The sequence below is a fragment of the Gymnodraco acuticeps genome, unplaced genomic scaffold, assembly GCF_902827175.1.
Source record: "Gymnodraco acuticeps unplaced genomic scaffold, fGymAcu1.1, whole genome shotgun sequence".
Lineage (NCBI taxonomy): Eukaryota > Metazoa > Chordata > Actinopteri > Perciformes > Bathydraconidae > Gymnodraco > Gymnodraco acuticeps.
Window position 1 is genome coordinate 7,766,842 of NW_022990295.1, and position 21,020 is coordinate 7,787,861.

At 40.5% G+C, this 21,020-nt stretch overlaps 1 protein-coding gene and 1 long non-coding RNA gene across 2 annotated transcripts; both read left to right on the forward strand.

Annotated features, from left to right (window-relative positions):
• The first annotated feature begins 3,562 nt into the window (after positions 1–3,562).
• Positions 3,563–8,743, forward strand: LOC117549802 (zona pellucida sperm-binding protein 3-like). The gene is made up of 10 exons (XM_034221888.1): positions 3,563–4,430; positions 4,512–4,678; positions 4,772–4,875; positions 7,425–7,513; positions 7,603–7,783; positions 7,865–7,970; positions 8,070–8,155; positions 8,354–8,445; positions 8,514–8,580; positions 8,648–8,743. Exons 1-9 carry the CDS (start codon positions 4,334–4,336, stop codon positions 8,576–8,578), a joined length of 987 nt encoding a protein of 328 aa, XP_034077779.1. The 5' UTR covers positions 3,563–4,333; the 3' UTR covers positions 8,579–8,580; positions 8,648–8,743.
• Positions 8,744–15,734: 6,991 nt separating this feature from the next.
• Positions 15,735–16,123, forward strand: LOC117549903. The gene is made up of 3 exons (XR_004569543.1): positions 15,735–15,775; positions 15,877–15,963; positions 16,060–16,123. It is a non-coding gene; the product is annotated as an uncharacterized LOC117549903 (long non-coding RNA).
• Positions 16,124–21,020: the final 4,897 nt, after the last annotated feature.

Here is a 21,020-nt window from a genome sequence, read left to right on the forward strand (position 1 = left end):
TCCTGCCCTCCTCATGTTGGGGAGAGAGCTTCGAACCTAGGGGTGGGCGATATGACGATATATATCGTCGTAACGATATTAGGTCTCCACGATATGCTTTTTCAGAGATATCGTATCTATCGTGATAAAAAAAAAAATGTAATTGAAAAAAAAAACTATAAAAAAAAAAGCAAACCAGGGCCCCCACAAAAAGAAAGCTAAGAAAACACTGGCCAGCTTTTTGAAGACCTCTGATGTAACTGCAGCTGGCACATCTGCTTCTCCATCCCTAAAAGAAGCAATAGAGGCAGAATTGAAGTCCTACCTGTCCGTACCAAATGCAGACAGTGAAATGGATCCTCTGGAATGGTGGCAAAACCATGATGGAAACTTTCCAAGGGTTAGCCAATTAGTTAGAAAGTATCTCTGCATTCCGGCAACTAGTGCTCCCTCAGAGAGAGTGTTCAGCACTGGTGGCAATATTGTCACATGCCAAAGGGCAACTCTCAAGCCAGAGAAAGTTTACAAACTGATTTTCCTGGCAAAAAATCTGTGATTGTGTTCTGTCATACAACAAGAAAAGTTTAAAAAGTTTTCATGTTTATTGATGTTCACTGCTAGTGCTACCTCAGAAAGTTCATTTTTATACTGAGAAACTGTGCCTTGAAGCCATATCAAAATGTTGAATTGTTCATTCAGGGATTCATTTCAGAAATAAAACCAGCTTGAAATGCTATTTTGGTCTGTTACTCCTTTTTGTTTTAGTTTCTGTTACCTTGTAGGTGCTTGTACTGTTAAGTAACTTGAAAATAACCATAATAACCGACATGAAAACATATCGTGATATATATCGTCTATCGTGATACTGCTTGAAAAATATCGTGATAATATATTTTTCAATATCGCCCACCCCTATTCGAACCCCTGCTGTATGGGCGTTTGGTCAGCCGCCAGATTCCCTGGACACTCCTCCAGGGCCTGAGTACGCCAGGAGACTTCAGGACCGCCTTGATTCCGCTCACGCCTTTGCCCGCGATCAGCAGAAAAGTGCTGGGGTGAGACAGAAGCGGAACTATGACACCAGGACAAGAGGGCAGCATTTTCGGGCCGGGGAGCTGGTTTGGGTCTACAGCCCACAACGGAAGAAAGGCCGGTGCCCAAAACTGGACAGTCAGTGGGTTGGTCCCTGCAGAGTACTGGAGAGGGTGGGGGAAGTGGTCTACAGGGTTCAGCTGCCACCAAAGGGGAGAAAAGTTGTGCTCCACAGAGACAGGTTGGCTCCGTACAGAGGAGTCGCTTCTCCACAGGCCCAAGGAACATCGGGGCCCACAGCCGTCCCCTCGACACCCCCACTCAGGTCCCCCGGCGAGCAGAGCAGCAGTCCCCCATCAGGGACTGAGTGTCCCCCCATTTTTTCGTTGCCTGGGCCAGAACCGGCAACCCCTGTCCTCCTGACCCCAGTCCCCCTGCCGAGAAGGCAGTCACGACCCCCGGGTCGTTTCAGAGACTTTGTTTGGTAGTAAAGTTATAGTGAGACCCCTCGGTTCTTGTAGAGGGCAAGAATGCGCCCTGGTCTCACTGGAAGGGATGGTAGTCCACCCAGACCTTCCTAGTCAAAGTACAGTGTGTAGATAGTGTTGGTGCTGGGTTTTATTTGTTCCTCGTGGGCGAGGAATTTTGTAGTGGGGGGGGTAGTGTAGCGACCCTGTATGATGCTGAGGGTGTCACTCAGGCATCCCCCGTCTCTCTGCCAATCATAGAGCTGCACGGTGATGCTGGTTGAGGTGCGGGCCTGTGGTTGGGGGAGCAGACGGGGGAGGGCGGGAAGTTGTGACGTAGACACTGTTATATATATGGGTATGTGTGGGAGTTAGAGTTAGTGTGAGGTTGAACCCACAAACTGTTCCTGAACCTGTGATCATCTGTAAAGAAGAAGAGTTATTAAAGCCTAATAACTAGCAGCCTGTTTCCGACTCCCTTTGTGATCGTTACAATATATTTCAGACCTAATGGGTGGGTTCCTCCTTTCCTGAACCCGGGGTTAGGTGTTGCCGAAGGCCGAGGAGGGCTGAAGTTCCACATGCTGCTCCTAAATGGTGAGGGATCATGCTCCCAAAGGCAAAACACTAAAAAAATGCACACTAAGCCGTTTTTACTCTTCCCCTTACAGAAAAAATAACAGCGGTAGCGGAGACAAATGTCATCCCCCCTACATTCACTAAAAACTGCTCGCATGGGATCCTGAAGTTCTAAGTGAGAGCAAGAAAGCTTGCCACTATCTAAAGGAAAATTAGCGGTAAGGGAAGAGTTTGATATGTTGGAAGTATGTGAAAATGTTCTTCCCAGCAGTTTAATATGATGAATGCAACTGATGCCATGTGCAACAAGTATGCACCATTAGCTTATTTTAGCATAAGATATCCAACTTGAAGTAGATCAATGCATGTACTTTGATCAGTATTGTGCTTTTTATATATCTGTAAACAATGATCTCCTGCTAACTAACAAAGTATATAACAATAATTGTGACGAATGATAATTGTAAAATATTTGAGAATAACAATATATTTGTTTTTAAAAGGAGGGGCACTCAAATGATTAGCCAACCTAATGAGATTTATAAAATAAAAAAAGCCCTGAGCTTTTGTAAAATGTTAACCTTTTTCTGCACTGTAGATGGAAATACATCTTTTGGTCATTAACTTGATATTTATAATTTTACCAGTTTTTGTTTTTTATAGAAACATTATACCATTTTATAACGGCTTTTTTCTTCTGTGTATACAAAATGTTTTAAAGCCATGCTGATGTATTTGAGCCTTAACGATTGCTGCTTCCTCAGATGGGAACTCCTGGATGACGCCATGCAGAGCTCCATGTGTTACTGCTGTTCTAGGACCTGCAACACTGGCTCCAAGAAAGGAGACGAATGGGGTATCGCTTTTATGCTAGCTTTTATGCTTTTTTTTATATAGTATAGTCTTTTTCATTATGAAGTTATTGTTGTTTTTTTCCACCTCAGAATCCAATGGCTTTAGGCACACTTCTGTGTTGGGACCCCTGATCATAATGGATCCATCGCAACAAAATGCCCACAATGCATCAGATGTTTCCATTGCTGACCAAGGTTAATGAGTATTTATTTATGGTATTTGTTTTGTTCAAAACTTGCCATAAAACTAACGTTGCTAAACATTTTCTCAACAGGAAGTCCAGTCTAAGATTGGGGAGACTGAACAGAGGACGACATCCATATGCAGATTAAAGTTGTCTATAATCTCTGTATAAATAAAACTGTTGTTAACTCCTGTTGAGTATAAAACGAGTATCTTTACTTCATATGAAGGTCCTACTGTCCTCAACTGTCCATCTGTCCTATCAGTATCATTTTACTAATTATGTGTGACTTTTGTCATTGAAAGATACTGTCAAGTACTCTCAATTATAATGTAACCTTTAATGGCCATGTGAGTTGGAGTATATCTCTGAATTTTTATTTTTATTTCACTTTCCATTTTCCATTGAGCTCTGCACATTATATCAATTCTGACATTACATGCGCCACCAGATTTAAAAGCTATCGGTGATCTGTCTGGTATTACAACTATGGCAATTATTTATGTTGAGCTTAATTTGAAAAGACAATTCTGATCTGAATTTATTTTCTGGGCACTAATGTCTGCAGTTGAATGTAGCAAAGTTTACTTTCTGGCCATGAATATAAAATCAATAGGGATGGCCTGCATGGCACGTGTTTATGCAGTTAAAAGATGACATCATAGCAACACAACTAATATTCAGAAGTGTGAGTGTGGATATTTTCTCACACTGAATACAACTTAAGTGAACTGAAAAATGTACCTGTTTCCCTTACCTTAAATGTAGGTCAAAGATATAAAAATAACACATTTGAATAGGATGGGACATCTGGAATAATACCTTCCCCCAAATGAGCATTTGTTTAGAAATGACTCCTTTTAATTCTCAAAGAAAACTTTTTCTTGCATGACTTGAAGTTGAACAAAGAATCCCAACGTGTACATATATTAATGTTAATAATATATAACAGCAAAACTAAATCAAAACATCAGTAAGACAACCCATGCACTATCATCCTTAAAGTGTTTTAAATAAGAATTTAAGGTAGTCACACATGATAATAAATTGATTAACAAATGGTGATTTTGTGCTGCTGATGAAGCTGAATAAAAATGAATTGGGTGTAAGGACTAATGTGATTGGATGCTCCCCATGCTGTAATCAGTGTGCTAGCTGCTGCAGCTGGGACTGTTGACAGGCACCAGGTGAAAGACGTTATCTTGATTAATGCCTCTCAGGAACAAGGTATAAGAACATGCACTGTGTCAGTAGCAAGCATTCAGTCATGATGGTTTCATTTTGTCAAGGTGCACTGCTTCTGGGCCTGGCAGCTGCCATGGCGGTATATGCAGGTAAGACTGGAAACAATTAAAGTCATGTTGTTATCCTTGACTCAAATAGTTGAGTCTAAACTTAATTTCTTTGTGTTACAGACATGAAAGTGGACTGTGGGCCAGATTTTGTGACGCTGATGTGGACAGAAAGCCGACCCCAGGCCGACACGTCGCTTCTCCGTCTGGGTAGCTGTTTCCCAACCAGCTTCTCATCAGGAGAGGCCTACTTCTATGTGGATCTCACTGACTGTAACTTTAGGAGACTGGTATGTGTGTGTATATATATATATTTTAAACATGCAAGCTGTGAGTCTGCTATATTTCCTACAGCTCTCTCAGGTGGTCTTTGTCTCTAACAGGTCACCGGGGATGCACTGGTGTACAGCAATGATCTGACCTACGTTGCTTCTGCGGATTCTTACAATTTGGCCTTCACTCACCCGGTTATCTGTGCATATGAGAGGTTAGTGTTCATGCCAACTACAACATAAGGTGCTAAAGGGTGACGCCACCCTTAACTAACAATTACAATGCGGCATTTTCATGGCCTGGGAAAGTTCAATTTGATATTAAGCTTCTCCCTCTCAAAGCCACCAAACATGGAAGTCAGTCTCAGCTGCTACATAGACAATGAATGGGAGACTGATTTAGGGAATCTACAGCCTGTTTCCGTTCTATTCCCAAATTAGCTTTATCTATTGTAGTAGTCTCAACAAAAAATGTACCCATTTACTGAGAACAATCCCTAAGGTACACTGTTTTTCCCAAATTCATTGTCAATTGAGTTTTTTTTTTTTCAATTGAACATCACAAATTTAAGTTCACTCTAGTTTTTTGCATTTGAGGATGCTTATGTTGGACTGTCTTTTACCATAGGAGTAACAGTTCATAACTAGAGAATGCAATTCCTGAAGAAATTGCTAGTGGGGAATGCTTTATGCTGACGCTGAATTGCTATGCTGAAATGTAATGTGTAGGAAGAAAGTGAAGAATTTAGATTGAAATGATACATGAACACTGGGGGCTTGAATGTGAGAAGAAAAGAAAAGAAAAAGCTTGGAAAAGCAGCAGAATATTTGAACTGCAAACTATTGAACTAACTTGATGGCGAATGAGCTGTCGCCATGGCAACGGACGTCCCATAATACGCTTAGATATATGGATGGCTGCCGTTTGGAGCATTTTCACTGAAGTTATGAGAACCGTGTTTCATGGCGAGCATTGTGTTGCCATGGCAACTGCATTTGAAGAAATCTCAAAACTGTCCTGTAGATGTCTTCATGGCTGGACTGTTAGCACACATGTGAAGTTTTAGCACTTTTTGACAATTTTCATAGGAGTTATAGCAATATCGTATATTATTGCAAGGGATGCATTGCCATAACAACAGCTTTTGAGGAAAATTCAGTAATGGCACATGGAAATGTTGAGGGCTGGACCATTAACTGTCATCTGAAGTCTGGTGGTGTTTTGACCCTTTTCATATCAGTTACGACAACATCGTGTTTTATGGCGAGGGATGCGTTTCCATGGAAACAGCCTATGGTGTGATCTCAGATTTGGCGTAGAGCTGTTGAGGCATGGACCGGTGATATACAAGCGAAGTTTGGGGGACAATCGGACCGTGTCCATTGGAGTTACAGCGAAATCGTGTTTTATGGCGAGGGATGCGTTGCCATAGTTGTAAGGGAAACTTCTGCAGCAATGGAGAGTCAGGACTCAGAGAGACACAAGGAGAGTTGGAGCTTTGATGTCAAACACTGGTAGTTTATTGCAAGTCAACGGCCGGAGAATTCATATCACAAGTCACAGCAGCAAAAGGTTCTGACTGCACGGGTGGGTTGCAATGTCAAATCTGATCAGCCTCGCATCTTGGTAGACCCTTTAACTAGTTTACAGAGTCAAATCCACATATTGGGGGAGGGTGTGTAAATACTGGGAACACTGCAGATATCTGGAAATACTCAATCACCTGTCTGTGAGGCTTAGAAAGCCAGCGTTCTCACAGTCATAAACCAGTTTGTGACCGAGAGTTGAGCTGGTTTATCAAGATAGCTGGAGCCTCCCATTCCTTAAGAGAGATAACAGAGCCAGGGTTTGGTCGTAAACGTCAACACACAGAATAGGTTAAATATCTAAAGTAAAGACCGAATTATTCCCTAACAATAGTAACACCACATTACATAAAATCAGATTTGATGTAGAGCTGTTCAGGGCCACAGTGTTAACATCATGTGATGGCAGATTAACTAAAGGTGTGCGGCTGCTGCTGTGAGGAAAGATGAGCCTGAATTTACAATGGGCTTTAATGGAGATATGTTGAAAGTTTGTCACTTCATGCCCTCAAGAGGCATTTTGTTTAATTATTTTCGCATTATTTATTTTTTAAAGCTACGAGATGTTTTTCATGAGAAATTATGTCCCAGGAATCTAGGGTTTGGGAAATATGGCAGGTTTAAAAAAAAGAAAATATATGAAGGCGAATTTCAAGCTGTCCCCACTCTAGCTGTGACATCACGCACTCTAGCCTTAATGAGCTGCGCAATACACACTAATGTTAAAATCTGAAGAAGGCCTCTTTACCAAGGTCTGAACAATGTTTAATATCTCTAAAAAGTATGACTCAGATTTCAGAAGTTGTGTAACACGAATAATGTCAGAAAGATGTGTAACATTTTAAAGTTGGAATGAGGTTTCTAAGTGAAAGTATGAAGGAACAGTTAGCAGTTGAAGTCGCATGAAGATTTTTCAAGTCTGAAGAGTTTCTCCATTGACTTCCATGTTAAAAATGTGATGAATTATGAAAGCGATCCATTCCCGACCGAGCTGAACGTTTTAATGTTTGAACGGAGTTTCTGGAATGTGGGAGAAGAAGACGGACAAAATAACCCGGCAGAATAAGAATAAAGAATTTGTCCGTAGAACAAGTAGTAGTAAACAAGCTTGCACTAATAAGTTCCAATAGTGTCACTTTGCAGCATTTTCTGTACCATTCTGCTTTATTTTGTGCAGGCCCAAAGACTGGTATGCTACGATCTATGACCCGGTGTTTAAAACCTACAGTCTAGGAGATCTGCAGTTTAACATTGGCCTTATGAATGGTGGGTAAACAACATGAGAAACTCTCTACGAACGGCAGCTCTCCCTAACTTTTGTAACTTAATGACTTTTCTCCTGTTTACTGCCCTAGACGACTTCTCAGGCCCTGCTGAATCTACACGCTTTCCTCTGGGCTCCATCATCCCCATCATGGCTAGTGTGGTGCAGAAGACTCATCAGCCCTTGCTGCTGCTTCTTGAGGAATGTGTAGCAGCTACCACACCAGAGCTGTACCCTGAAAGCACCATGTACCCTATCATCTCCAATAAAGGGTACTCAATGGTCATTGATTTAAAAAAAGGATTTTGGTCGAAACCTTGGTAGTAATGCTAATACATTCTTTAACCCAACAGATGTCTTTTGGAAAGTGTGTCGTCACGATCAAAATTCGAACCAAGGCAAAAGTCATCGGAGATCCGCCTATCACTTCAGACCTTTACATTTGCTATGGGAGAAGAGGTAAATTGGCCTTTACATTTTTTTTCAGATTCAAGGTTTTATTGTGGAAACTGAGATTAATTTATGCCATGACACCTATATTTTCCCTCTACTCAAAAGGTCTTTATCCACTGCAAACTTTTGGCTTGGGATCCCAATGGTCTTGACAGCACTAAGAAAGCCTGCCACTTTGTCGAAGGGCATGGGTAAAAATAGTACTTCAATATATCAGAATTTGAATTGGAGGTTAATTATTTTACATAAGATTACTTATTCATCTTAAGCCCAGTCTACTGAAGATACAGATGGATCCCATTCATAACTATTCAATCTTTGTGGAATCTTTATTTGGAAGAGTTGAGATGCATTTTAATTATCTTTTCATCCAATCTTCATGAACTCAGTTGGGAGTTGCTGGACAACTTGGCCCAGAGCAACCTTTGTGACTGCTGTGAATCGAAATGCAAGTCAAGGAGGCAGAGGAGTGTTGCGTCAGGTATGTACACAACTTCTGCTGTATTATACTTGTTTGGTTGACTTGTACTAAAATATATATTTTTGCAGAGAAACATGGGATGGTACAAAAAGCAGTCATTGGGCCATTTACCATCACAGATGTGAATTCCTGAAGGTAAGGGTTTCGTATTGCAATATACGTTTATTCTGAACGGCTATATTAAACGTTCGTCTCCCAACAGGGATGGATCCATTTCGCTGACTGGTTTCTTCAATCTGAATTTGGTTTTTATTATTGGTTCTCTTTGCATTTTAGATTGTATGTGGCCAATAAAAATTTCCAAACTACCTAATTGAAGTTCTCAAATTATTGAGTTTGACTTGCCTTTTGTGTGAAATGGTTTAAACTAAGCTGTAATACTGAATCTTGATGACCTTGTCTTATTTCTGGGAACATTTCCAGGTCTATTCAATGTCATGACATTTTTTTCCTATGTGTCCATTTCCCAGAAATATTGATCACACTAAATCTTTGAAAGCAATATGATTACATTCAACTTTTTGTTCAAATTTCCAATCAAGAACTCTTAACAGTTAATGCCTATCGAAGTATTTTTATTCTGTATTCTTCAAGCTGGTCAAGGCTAAACTCAGTAATTGTCCAAAGAATATTATGGCTGAAAAATGAAGAGAATGGATTCAAAGCTTTTCAGCACTATACTCAATTGGCCCTTTCTTTTTGTATGGACTTGTTCCATAAGGTTCAACATGTAATTGTCAAACCATATGCAAATTGTAGACTGATTATTGGTACGTAATACACTCGATCACTCCTATTCACCTTTGCTGAAATATGTTGCTGTTTTTGTTCATGACTAAAGGGACAATGATTTAGCCTAATATTTATTGAACTAGGAGAGGAACTGTCTTTTTTGCATAACCAGCATACACAAGTATTTCAAGCGACTGAACAGATAAAGGCAACCCACAAAAAAAAACCTCTGGGATCCCCTTAACCCTCTGGAGTCCAGGTGCGCATCATTTTACGTAATTAATCATATATTTTAGATTATAAGGAGTAGAAATATGATTCAGATATCCGCGGAATCGCTGGAAGAGTAGCTTTCCAGTGGCATCTCCTGTGAGACTGTAACCAGGGCACAGCAGCCAATATGGCCGCTCAAAGCAGCTTGACTTTACACTGTGGGATTGGTGGATTGGTGTGTCCGTCAAGGAAATCTCGGCCGGCAGCCATCATGGTCTGATATGACCAATGGACATCGAGGAATCACTAAGGACCTACCCACCAAGTAAACAAAACATAAACCACGTGTCTCCCATCAGTTTACGTCTATGAGGAGAGAGACAGAGAAAATGGCTAAAAAAAACTTTACCGTTGCCGACTTCGCTAGAGATTTTTTTCGCTAGCAGCAGTGAAGATAGAACCTCAGAACCTGAAGTCTTCGACTCTTCTGAAGAAGAAGAATACAAAGACAACAAGGATTAGAATAGTGTGCTGGCAATGTGTGGGGAATACCGTGAAAATTAACAATAGGTTTATTGATATATATCTTTTATCGATAGTCATGAACTTTTTATTGGACAAAATAGACTCTCCATTAGCAAACGTTTACTCTGTGTTAACGTTATTTTGGTGTGTAAAAGTGAGATTACATGTGTAGATTAAATTAATCATGTATTCGTCCCACAACGGAGACATTTACAGTGACATGTTTTTGCCATCGATTATTTTATCATACTGTTCTGTACAGATGAGACTTTGTCAGATTTATTTATGTGTGCCTGTTATTATTTTACAGTCCTGTACAGATGAGACTTTGTAATCAGATGTAGCCTATGTATATGTGTGTCTGTGATGTTATACTGAATGTAAAGTAACTGGAAATACCTGTGTGTGTGTGAGAGAGAGATTCCTTCTCCAACCTCCCAAACTTTCTTTTTATGTGTGCATTGTTATTTGTGCTTGAGCAACATTTTACTTGAACTTTATTTCAATGAAATTAGTTGTAATTATTGTCCTACATTTTAATTTGTTTTACAGAGATGTTTCACAGCTGCCTGGGCCTAGTGGCCCAAAGGCGGCGTTTATCCAGCAGCCAGAACATCCATCTGTGCCGGCCCCAGGGCTCTCGACTAACTTTTTTCCCCATCCTCCCGGAACCGTCCCGAAATACAATCTAAGCCGTCCCGAAATGAATGTGGACCGTCCCGAATTTAAAATGTTAGTTTTTCTACATTATCATTAGTTAAAATCATTCAAAGTGACCTTTAACATAAATAAAACATCATACAAATCATTAGATGATAATTCATCAACCTTTTTATGAGTAAATCATTCAATCACATAAACAAAGGCCAAATATATTTAAACAAACACACAAACGAGGAAATTACTCTAATATTGAATCCAATCAAGTCCCATCCAATTAACAAAAAAATCCAACACTGTGTCCTGAAGACAGAACCCAGAGTAACCACAGATGACAGTCTGTAACACAGTCAGGAGACCTTTACAAACGGCCCCGCCCCCTCGCACACAGACGGGAGAGAGAGATCTCGTCTGGATTGGAAAGCTCGAAAATACATCATAGACGCATGTTGTAGTCTTATTGCATATTAGAAACGGAGTTGGTGAAACTAAAACTGCGATATAATGTGTATGTAGCAATAATACATATGACATATATTTTTTAAATGTCTCCAGTACCGATAACAAGTCCGATAACGTCGGAGCTTAACGTTACCACTGTCTTTAATAATTCCGCCCCGGGGCCCGTTTAATACCGGGGCTCGGTACCCATCCCTACATGGGGAGAGGCGCAGCATATTACTAAGGACTAAATACGATGGAGAGTTCTCATCTCAGCCTTATTACCCATAGGGGATGAAGAGGAGTAAGTAAATAAAGAGGCCAGCGCTCCAGGGTCTGGTTCTGCTGTGCGTTTTTGTGATGTAATGGTAAAACATTTCAGAATTCCTCCACGGGATGCCATTGTACATCACTCAACCCGCGAAATACACACTCAGTACATAGCTAGACCCGCGAATTTGCGGGCCAGGAATTCGCGGGCACAGCCAGCTGGGCGGCTGGCTGACAGCCAGTGGCACAGCTGTAGCTAGATGTGTGTGTATTTCCCGGGTTTCTAAATGTTTTGTGCGTGTGTGTTTATCATGGTGTTTATGTTGACAAGGAGGTTTAATAACTGTGTGCTACACAAAACGTGCAGTCGGTTTCATTTTCATCGCCGTTTGTAGTAGAGTTAGCAGGCTATTTTTATTTTAACTCTCGTCCCAAAATTATTTGTTATCCTCCCTGACACTATTTTTTTCGACGACGGGACGTCCTTAAGCTCGAGCCCTGGCCGGCCCCCAGGTCAAGGTCTACTGTGGCTCAAGGGCCTTCACCAGAGCCATCACCACCAAGGACCAGCAGACCAGCATCACTACAGCTGCCTCCACCTCCATCTGCGGCTGCCACCAGGTCAAGATACACCTCAGCACAAAGGCTTCATCACAGCCATCACCTTCAACCCAGCCAGCAAGGAGGTCTCGTATAGCACTTGTACACCCCACCTACACAGCAGCCCATGCACCATCACCCCCATATTCACAGTAGCCAGACCCACTGTCTTGGAAGACATACAAATACCTTGACACTGTCTTGACATTTATAATGAATAGTTGGTTGAAAGTTCTGATGTTCAATATTGTAAATAGTTAGATTTTCCAGTTTCTTATATTTATATAAATAGTTGGTTGAAAAAAACATATTTATAATAAATTGTTGGTTGAAAAAAAAAGTTGAACCTTGGTATGTAATATGAAGTCATTATTCGGTCCTGATGTATCTCAGTCCCTGCTGTGGTGAAAGTAGAGTGATAAACACCTATTTTACACAAAATTTGAATTACATTTTTTTCATTTTAGACATGAATAACACATTTATATACAGTGTAATTCAAATATTTCACTGCTTTTGTGATCCTAAGACTTTGGTAACCAAATCTAAAACACCAAAACAATTCGATCACATGAGTAAATTTGTGTTTTCACAAAAGTTTTGAAGATTTTCCGAAAATCGGATGTCAAATTTTAAGCTTTTGAGCTACTTATCTCATCAAACAGTGCTCTAAGGTGAGTAATTTGCATATATAGCAATACCAGAGATTGTCCTGAACATTTTGATATGTAACACATGGGGTGCCATGTTAGAAGAAATACATTTAAAAGGTGATTTAAGAAAACATCTAAAAATCGAGAAAATACCCTTAGACTCCAATACCATAGGCCTACTTTTTCCAGGCACATTTAATACCTTGAACGTTATAACTTGAATATTTCCATAGCCAAATTTGCTCACATTAAAAATCATACTATGATAAAACTTGGCACTACGATACACTCAGTGGCGGCGCTGGGGTGGGCTACAGCCATACCAAGAAATGGCTTAGCCCCACCATGAAAAATTATTAAAGTAAGCAAATTAAATAAGCAAAATGTTGAGAACACGGCTAGCGAAAAATAAACGGGTCGTGTCCACAACACACAAACTGATCCTGCTGTAACAAGTGCACGTTACTGATGCAATATGGTTGAGACCATTCGGGCTTATGCTAGAAGAGGGGTGCAAGGAATAGTCTAAGTAGTGGGGGAGTTTTATACACTAAAGGTGTGAAAATTCACTGGCGTTATAATATCAGCGCGGCCGGTCATATCTAAATGCCTCCGAATGCAATTTGAATAGACCTACAGCCAATCAGAGCAACGAAACGTTGGGTCTGCGTCATGCATTACTGATTGAGGTCAATCGATCTTCAACGTGTACTATCATACGTCACGTTCACAGTGATCCCTTTTTATTTACTACAAGACAAATGTGTCGTTTTATTTCATACAGTTCAATTTTGATTGACACATAATCTAAACCTCACGCGTGACGTTTCACTGTCAAGGGGGGCGATATAGCATGTATGTAATTACTGTATGGGTTAGCCCTACCATAGATTACCCAACAAAAATACTCTGGAGCCGCCACTGTTACTGACCAATTTATTTTCATACCCTCACGCAATTGTTTAATACTCAACAGATAAATGGTCAATGGTCTTCTTTAGTATTCACTATGCGCAAGAGCAGACAAAAAACTAAAATGAATATTTATTAAATGAGCAGCCAACAATCAAAATTATGAAGTTACTGTTTAAGGCAGGACATTACAGGCAAAAAGATAGTTTTTTCATGTACTTGTACATTTTGGTCTATTTTGCTTCCATGTTTTCTTTCACTCTAATGGAAAGAAAACTTAAAAAAAACACATATAAATGGTGTTCGTTTTACTACCATGTCTGAATTCATCTATAGATTTAAAGCTAATCTACATATTTAAATACTGATTTGACATCAGTAACTATCTGGGGAAGTTGTGAGGTGCTATGTTTTTTGTTGTTTTATCCTTTTCACCTGCAATGCCTTGGTAGCTGCATGCAAATTAGCCAATTTTAATTAGGCCTAGAATAGATAACGTCTAATTTGAATATCAATGTGGCGATTGTGATGACGTTATATATTTTTGGAAAGGGAAACTGTGCACAAACAGCAGTAGATATTAATAAAAAAAATGTAAAGGGCACTTTCTCTGGAGGAAGAAAAAGGGCAGGGGCTCAAGCCCACTTTGATGTCTGTGTGCACGTGCCTGGTTGGTTGTAAGAGGGACGAGGTGCGTCACGTGTTAATGTCCATTGGTGCTCGAGTTGACTGCCTGAACTAGATCGCAGGCTTCGCCCCATTTCAGTCAGACAACTCACGTGTTCTTAATATGTTTATTATAAGCAGCATACAGTAGTTTGAGTTTGGCGTCTAGGCTCGGGCCTCATCAGTCCACAGATTTACAAAGAACATTGAGTGATGATTAGATAGCTATCCCCCAACACGCGTGGAGATTAGATAACTCTCCCCCAACACGGCATGGAGATTACATACCTATCCCCCAAAACTGCGAGGACTGAGAGCCTGACGCTGGTGATATTAGTCTGATAAGTAGAGAGCCTGGCGAAACAGCCATGTGGCCATTCCCAGCACCTGCCCAGCTCCCCCCACCATCTCACCTGCTCACTCCAGCACCTGCCCAGCTCCCCCCACCATCTCACCTGCTCACTCCAGCACTGCCCAGCTCCCCCCACCATCTCACCTGCTCACTCCAGCACCTGCCCAGCTCCCCCCACCATCTCACCTACTCACTCCAGCACCTGCCCAAGCTCCCCCCCACCATCTCCCTGCTCACTCCAGCACCTGCCCAGCTCCCCCCACCATCTCACCTGCTCACTCCAGCACCTGCCCAGCTCCCCCCACCATCTCACCTGCTCACTCCAGCACCTGCCCAGCTCCCCCCCACCATCTCACCTGCTCCTTGCTCCCCGTCATCCTGCTCCTGAAAAGCGACATAGGCCTAAACAAACTGTAAATTGTCCACACTGCAATCTAAAATTAAACAAGAACAATTATAAAACACATGTGCGTCGCAAGCACACAGCATATTTTGAAACGGTCTCCAAGGAAAGACATCTGCAAAGCCAGTGTATTGATGAACACAATGATGTGTTTGCAGTGGAGAAGACATTTTCAGGCCCAGCAACACCAATACACGTCATTAAAAATACTTGGGGACCAACACATAAAGTCATGTGCGAGGTTCATCTATGTGAACTCAATGCTGACTTTGCCCGAAGAAGTGGTATGCTGCCTTATGAATGTCAGCATTTGCAATCATTGCTGTACTGCCCACCTGCACGCAACAAACCATTAACTTTGCAAAAGGAATCATTGGCTACAATGGTTCAGGAGAAATGGTTTGGTGAGGAGCGCAAGGCCAGTCTTGTACAGTGGCAACAAGAGGCAGAGGCTAAGGGTGTACCCCTGTCTGTCCTGCTCACTGTTGGTGGACCAGAAACCAAATATCACATTTCTGTGTATGAGCCTAAAGCTTCATACTACAGTAGGCTGGGAAGGGTTGTGGTTGCATACGACAGCAAGCAGAACAGCTGGCATTGTCCTTGTGCTAAACCAAGACAATCATGCACCCATAAAGCCATCGGGAAATGGCACCTCTTTGCCACAAGAAGACAACTGTTCAGGAAAGTTAAGTCGACGGATATTGAAGAATCCATTCCACCAAATACTTTCACTGAGCAGGATAGTGAACCAGGAGAGGACCATTATCCACCTAGTGAGACTGGCATCAAGCGGATGCTAAACTACCTATCACCTACCATGTTTCATATACTCTGTATTTTACTGACTGTGTGTTTGTATTCTGCCAGATCCTGAACAGCTGTCTTAAAGTTATTGAGAAGGTATTGAAGCTGTTCTAAAATATGTAAATACATGTATAAAACATACTATATTATACCAAACAATTATAAGATATTACATTATGAAACTACATCTGTTACAGAGAGTAGATGGCGTGTTTGCTGCCAACAGCCATGTTATAGCTGCCTGGTTTCCACCATCTTCGCTGAATCCGATGCAACACCTGCCGGTATTTTGATCATGATTACCCATGTTGCTGCTCCATGTTCTTGTACCAACTCATTACTGTAGTCACATCAACACAACTGGTTTTTTGCTTTTCCAGGAAAATGCAGCAAATCTCCAACGGCTTCTCCTTCCAGTGTGGGAACCTGGACACTGGACACTCTGTGTAAGTACATGTAGTTCAGTCTTTGCTATTGTTTGTTTACTGTACAATGCAGTTTGCCATGCCGCAAATAGTGTTTCTATCTTTAAATTCAACGCTTCATTTAGTTGTATAATACAGATCCTACAACTTTATAATATAACGTTTGTATGTCAAAGTATACCTGTTGATATTGGAACATGTGATATTAACAGATACTGAGGCCACAAGCTAGGGAGATCTTCTTTCTAGATCCCCTCCGTGGCACTGGCTGGAGAGATGATAGTCGCACCAAACCATTCAGGTTTTTTGGCGCACAGTTACATCACATCTGGACAGTGGTAGTTCTGTTTTAGACCACTTGTCTATCTTTTTTTAATCTATGGTTCTGTTTTATTTGAACTAACATGGGATGCATTGTATTCAATAAAAGGCATTGAACAGAACCATAGATGCCACTTGACAGCGGGGCTGTTCTGTTTGACCCCTTAATGACTTTTTTTTTGGAAGTTCAAGTTTGTTCCTGTTCCAACAGTGTTCAAAGATTTTCTGCATGATTTTCGAGTACTTATAAAGTTGAATTAAATTGTACTTATTCTTAACTTTCACATGCATTGTGTTCACAGAAACCTTGCCCAGATCTTGTGCCCTGGGCCTTGGGCAAGTCTTGGTGTGGATGATGTCCAGGTTAGATTTGTTAAAATGATTCTACTGAAGAGTATGATGTAATTGTCATTTTTGACACTTTTGACTTTTCACACTACAGGGCCTACCAAGACAAGGGTTCTCGAACAACTGTGGGGTGTTTGTTTTGATGGTAAGATACTGGATGTACAGTATACATATAGTAGTCCTATTTTTCTGTTTATAATAATGTATACAAATGTATAACGCTTCAGCATGCTATGCACTCCATTATTGCTCATAGTTTGAGACATGCTGTGATTTATTTATATCCAAAACAACATTCACGGAGGAATATTATTTGTCAATGAACACCATAGCATCACAACAACCTAACATAATATAGTATTTCTTTATTTACAGTACGCATTTTACATTGTGGCAAGAGCCCAATTGATTTCAATGAGGTATGTATAAATAAGGGTTTCATATTTTCAGTTTTTCATTGATATTTTTCATTGATATACAAGACTTTTCAGGACATGTGTTGTTGACCCATCTGGTTGTGTGCTTTTTATATTCCAAGACAAACATGCAGCAAATTAGGGCACTGGTGGTGCCTAGTTCTCCTCAAAAAAACTTTCCCATGCCGTATGTTTCTTTAATTTTACAATTTACATTTGCATTCTTGAAACTATTTCTTACACTGTAACCTGACTATATCATTTTTAATTAATATTTGTAATGTTTGTCTTTCATTCACCAAGGTCTGAACAACAGAGGTCGCAAGACTGCAAGAGGCGACGGGAGGAAAAGGCAATGCAGGTAGAAGTTGTTGAATCACCAAATGAATAAAGTCTTGAACCAGTGTGAGTGTTAAACATGTAACCTGTCTTTGTCAAATATATTTCAGGATGAAGAGGTTGTGAGGTTCCACAAAAGAAGCAGGCCATCATTTGAGATGGGGTCATGAGTGACCGCTGCAGGGGGGTTCACTAATGCCTCAAAATGTATTAGTTGTCATGATCTGTCTGTGTATTATTTTGTCCTGTCTTGTCTGTTGCTCTCTGTGTTCAATAAAATTGAAAGTCCTGAATTCAAAGTGTTTCTTAAGTAAAAGAGTATAAGTATTATCAGCTAAATGTACTCGAAGTATCAAAAGTAGAAGTACATGCGGAATGGCTCTGTTCACAGTATTATATTACCATTGATATTATCCTGTCAATTTGTCAATACGATGGCACTTTTTTAATATATATTTTTAAATACTGGTAGGAAATAATGTGATATGATTTCATTTATCACATGTTTTCAGTCAAAATGTGAGTAAATATACAATATTGCCTCTGAAATTAAAATCAAATTACAAAGTTAAAACACAAATGAAGGCCCCTTTCTTGAAGTCATAACTGAAATAATTGATGCAATTAACATGCAAATAGACATTAAAATATGCTTTGTTAAGTGTTTAATTTGAAGTTTTACATTTTTTAAATGCGTTGCCATGGCGACAGATCACTCGCCATCATCATTGGTATCATTATTATTATCATTGTTAACTGTGAAGCTCGTCACATGTCTCAAAGGTATATATATTTATATTAATATGTTAAAATAGTTAATACTCTGACGCTATGATTAACAGAACAGAAACTGTGAAGCTCGTCACGTGCCTCAAAGGTTGAGAAGGAGGGGCCGTTAGTCACGTGCCTCAAAGGTTGAGAGGAGGGGCCGTTAGTCAGGAGGGGCCGTTAGTCACGTGCCTCAAAGGTTGAGTCACGTGCCAGGAGGGGCTTAGGTTGAGAAGGAGGGCCTAGGTTGAGAAGGAGGCGCCGTTAGTCACGTGCCTCAAAGTTGAGAAGGAGGGGCTTGAGGTACTGCGCACTGCAGTGAGGGGTACTACAGCCAGGTACCCAAAGTTGGCAACCCTGTATCTTGAGGCTTGATGTGCTGCGGTGATATGCGAATTCCTTTTGCATAATTTGCACACAACCGTTGCTCTTATCGACGCTTCCATCCGTCCGTTTTTTAAACAACATTTCCCACTGTTGTTCACTGTGGTTTGTTGTTGTCTGAAGTCATGAACGTTAGTTGGTGCTCCAGTATAATCGGTACGCCTGAAACTCATCCAGTGATAAACGTTCCGCGGTGCAAAAATAAATGCGATTAAAATGCGTTAATTTTTGTGTAATTAATTCATCTTAATTAACGCGTTAAAGTCCCGGCCCTAATAATCACATAATAATAAATGTTGTTTGAAGTGCGGTAGCCTTGTTGAAACTTTTTTGTAATAGGAGAGGCCTTATGAGTCATAAGGCCTCGATTATGACCCAGTCCAATATAATGATGATATCAGCGAGAAGTTAAGATGTTGAGGGGGTGCTAAGAACAACAATGGATCGAGGGAGACCAATGTCCAAATATCAGAAACAGTTATTTATTCACAATTTTCTTCAAGAACGAGGCCTCTACAGAGACATATCTTTGGGTTTTATGAGTTGATGTAAAGGTCTGTGTCATGGATCATAGCTTCCTTTGCATGTCATGCAGATGAGAATAACCGGGGGGGAAAGCATATCAAAGGTCTGTAGGGGACCTTTCAGTGTAGATAATGCAATACAGTGCTTATAGGGTGCCTATGGATATCTGCGGTGCTCCACCGAATGCGACTGGTGCCCTTTTTGATGTATTTACATTATTTTCAGGTAATAATCAAGAAAACAATTAAAGATTAGATTTGATAAATCTCAGGTTTTCATAGCAGGCAGATGTTTAAGCGAATACTGTAAGCTTTGAGAACACACTTCCTAGCCACTAAACAAGACAGGCAACAAGCTGAAACAGTTTGTAATATATTGCAGTATTCAGCAAAAACACACAATATTTCCATTAGGATGTGGTGGAGACCAAAACAAAGCAAATATCAATGTTAAAGGTTGTGAATCGTCACTGTCGTGTTTACAGTTTACGCTGCCCTTAAAGTGAACAGGAAATGGGTTGTTTTTGGAGCAACTGGAGTTTTTCTGATTTCTTTTTACTCCGCTGCCCATAAACTAGAGTTTTATGGAGTGTCTGGAATTTTTATGTACGACTATTCCCTGTATGGTCCTGCTCCAAAATCCTCCAAGACCTCTTGTAAATTGTGAGGCTGATCCTGGGGTCACTGGATTAAGTTATTTCATGCTTCCATTGAGGGCATTTTATGATATTCCTCGAACATCATGCAGGCAGCCCGGGGTTAATTAGGGCACCTAGCTGTTGTCTCTCTCTCACCACGTTCCCCTGACCTTTGTTTGACTACGTTTACCATCTCTCAGGATGATCTCAAATCTAATTATGTAATTAGATTAGAAGACCCTCATTTCTTTGAATCGGCTGCAAAAACCAGGCTTTGTCTCAGGTCTCAACCCATGACATTTCTTCTTCTGTTGACAGAGCCTGATTTGTTGGGGGATAGAGGATGAGATGGAAAAAAGAGGAGGGGAGGTCTTTAATTTGGAAAAAAAATCAAGCACACAGATCTTTCCTTCTTGTTAGAGGAGAATGATCCATCTACCCGCTGCCATGCACTTCATAATTTGAAATACATCATTCCTCACAGTCCCTTATTAAATAATATCTTCCAATGTTTAATATCTGTTGAGACAATGTCAGGGGATTCATTGAAGTGTTGCTGTAACTTTGTGTCTGTGTGTGTTCTTTGTCACAAAGTTGCATGAAAAGGCTAATAGCCTATGGTGAAACATGTTTTTCTTGTTTCACCATGACGCATTGTTCTTCAGAAATCCTGAAAACACAACTTGTCTTTTTGGAAAGAATCATGCACTTCCAAAAAATGATCACTTGCCAGAAAAAGCAACTCAATTATTGAAACAGGCTTTTCTTGAACACTGCTTTTGTTTAGGAATCACTACAGGTATTATTTAAATAACACAAAACTCACCATGAATCTTGACCGCCTATTGTTCGGCATAATAATAATTCATTTATTTTATATAGGCGCCTTTCAAGGCTCTCAAGGTCGCCGTACAAACAAATAAAAAACAAGATACACAATAGATAACACCAGCATAAGAAACATAAACAAGACAATGACAATGCAGTATATAAATCAATCAAATAACCAAGGCATGCATCCTTCTACTGCAATCAAGTGCTCTGGTTAAATTGCACTTTTTGTGAAGCTGGTGGGGGTGTAATGTCTTGCTCAAGGACACTTTAGACAGGGTTCTTGCCTGGGAGTTTTCAGATGCAATGACTTAAACTTCTTGATCCCTTGATTGCAGGGCACATTT

Excerpts from the sequence above, each read along its gene's own strand:
- LOC117549802 (XM_034221888.1), top strand. The coding sequence starts at position 4,334 with ATGCACTGTGTCAGTAGCAAGCATTCAGTCATGATGGTTTCATTTTGT. Across the intron at positions 7,514-7,602 it reads TAACATTGGCCTTATGAATG|ACGACTTCTCAGGCCCTGCT; the intron begins GTGGGTAAACAA and ends TTACTGCCCTAG. Across the intron at positions 7,784-7,864 it reads CCTATCATCTCCAATAAAGG|ATGTCTTTTGGAAAGTGTGT; the intron begins GTACTCAATGGT and ends TTAACCCAACAG.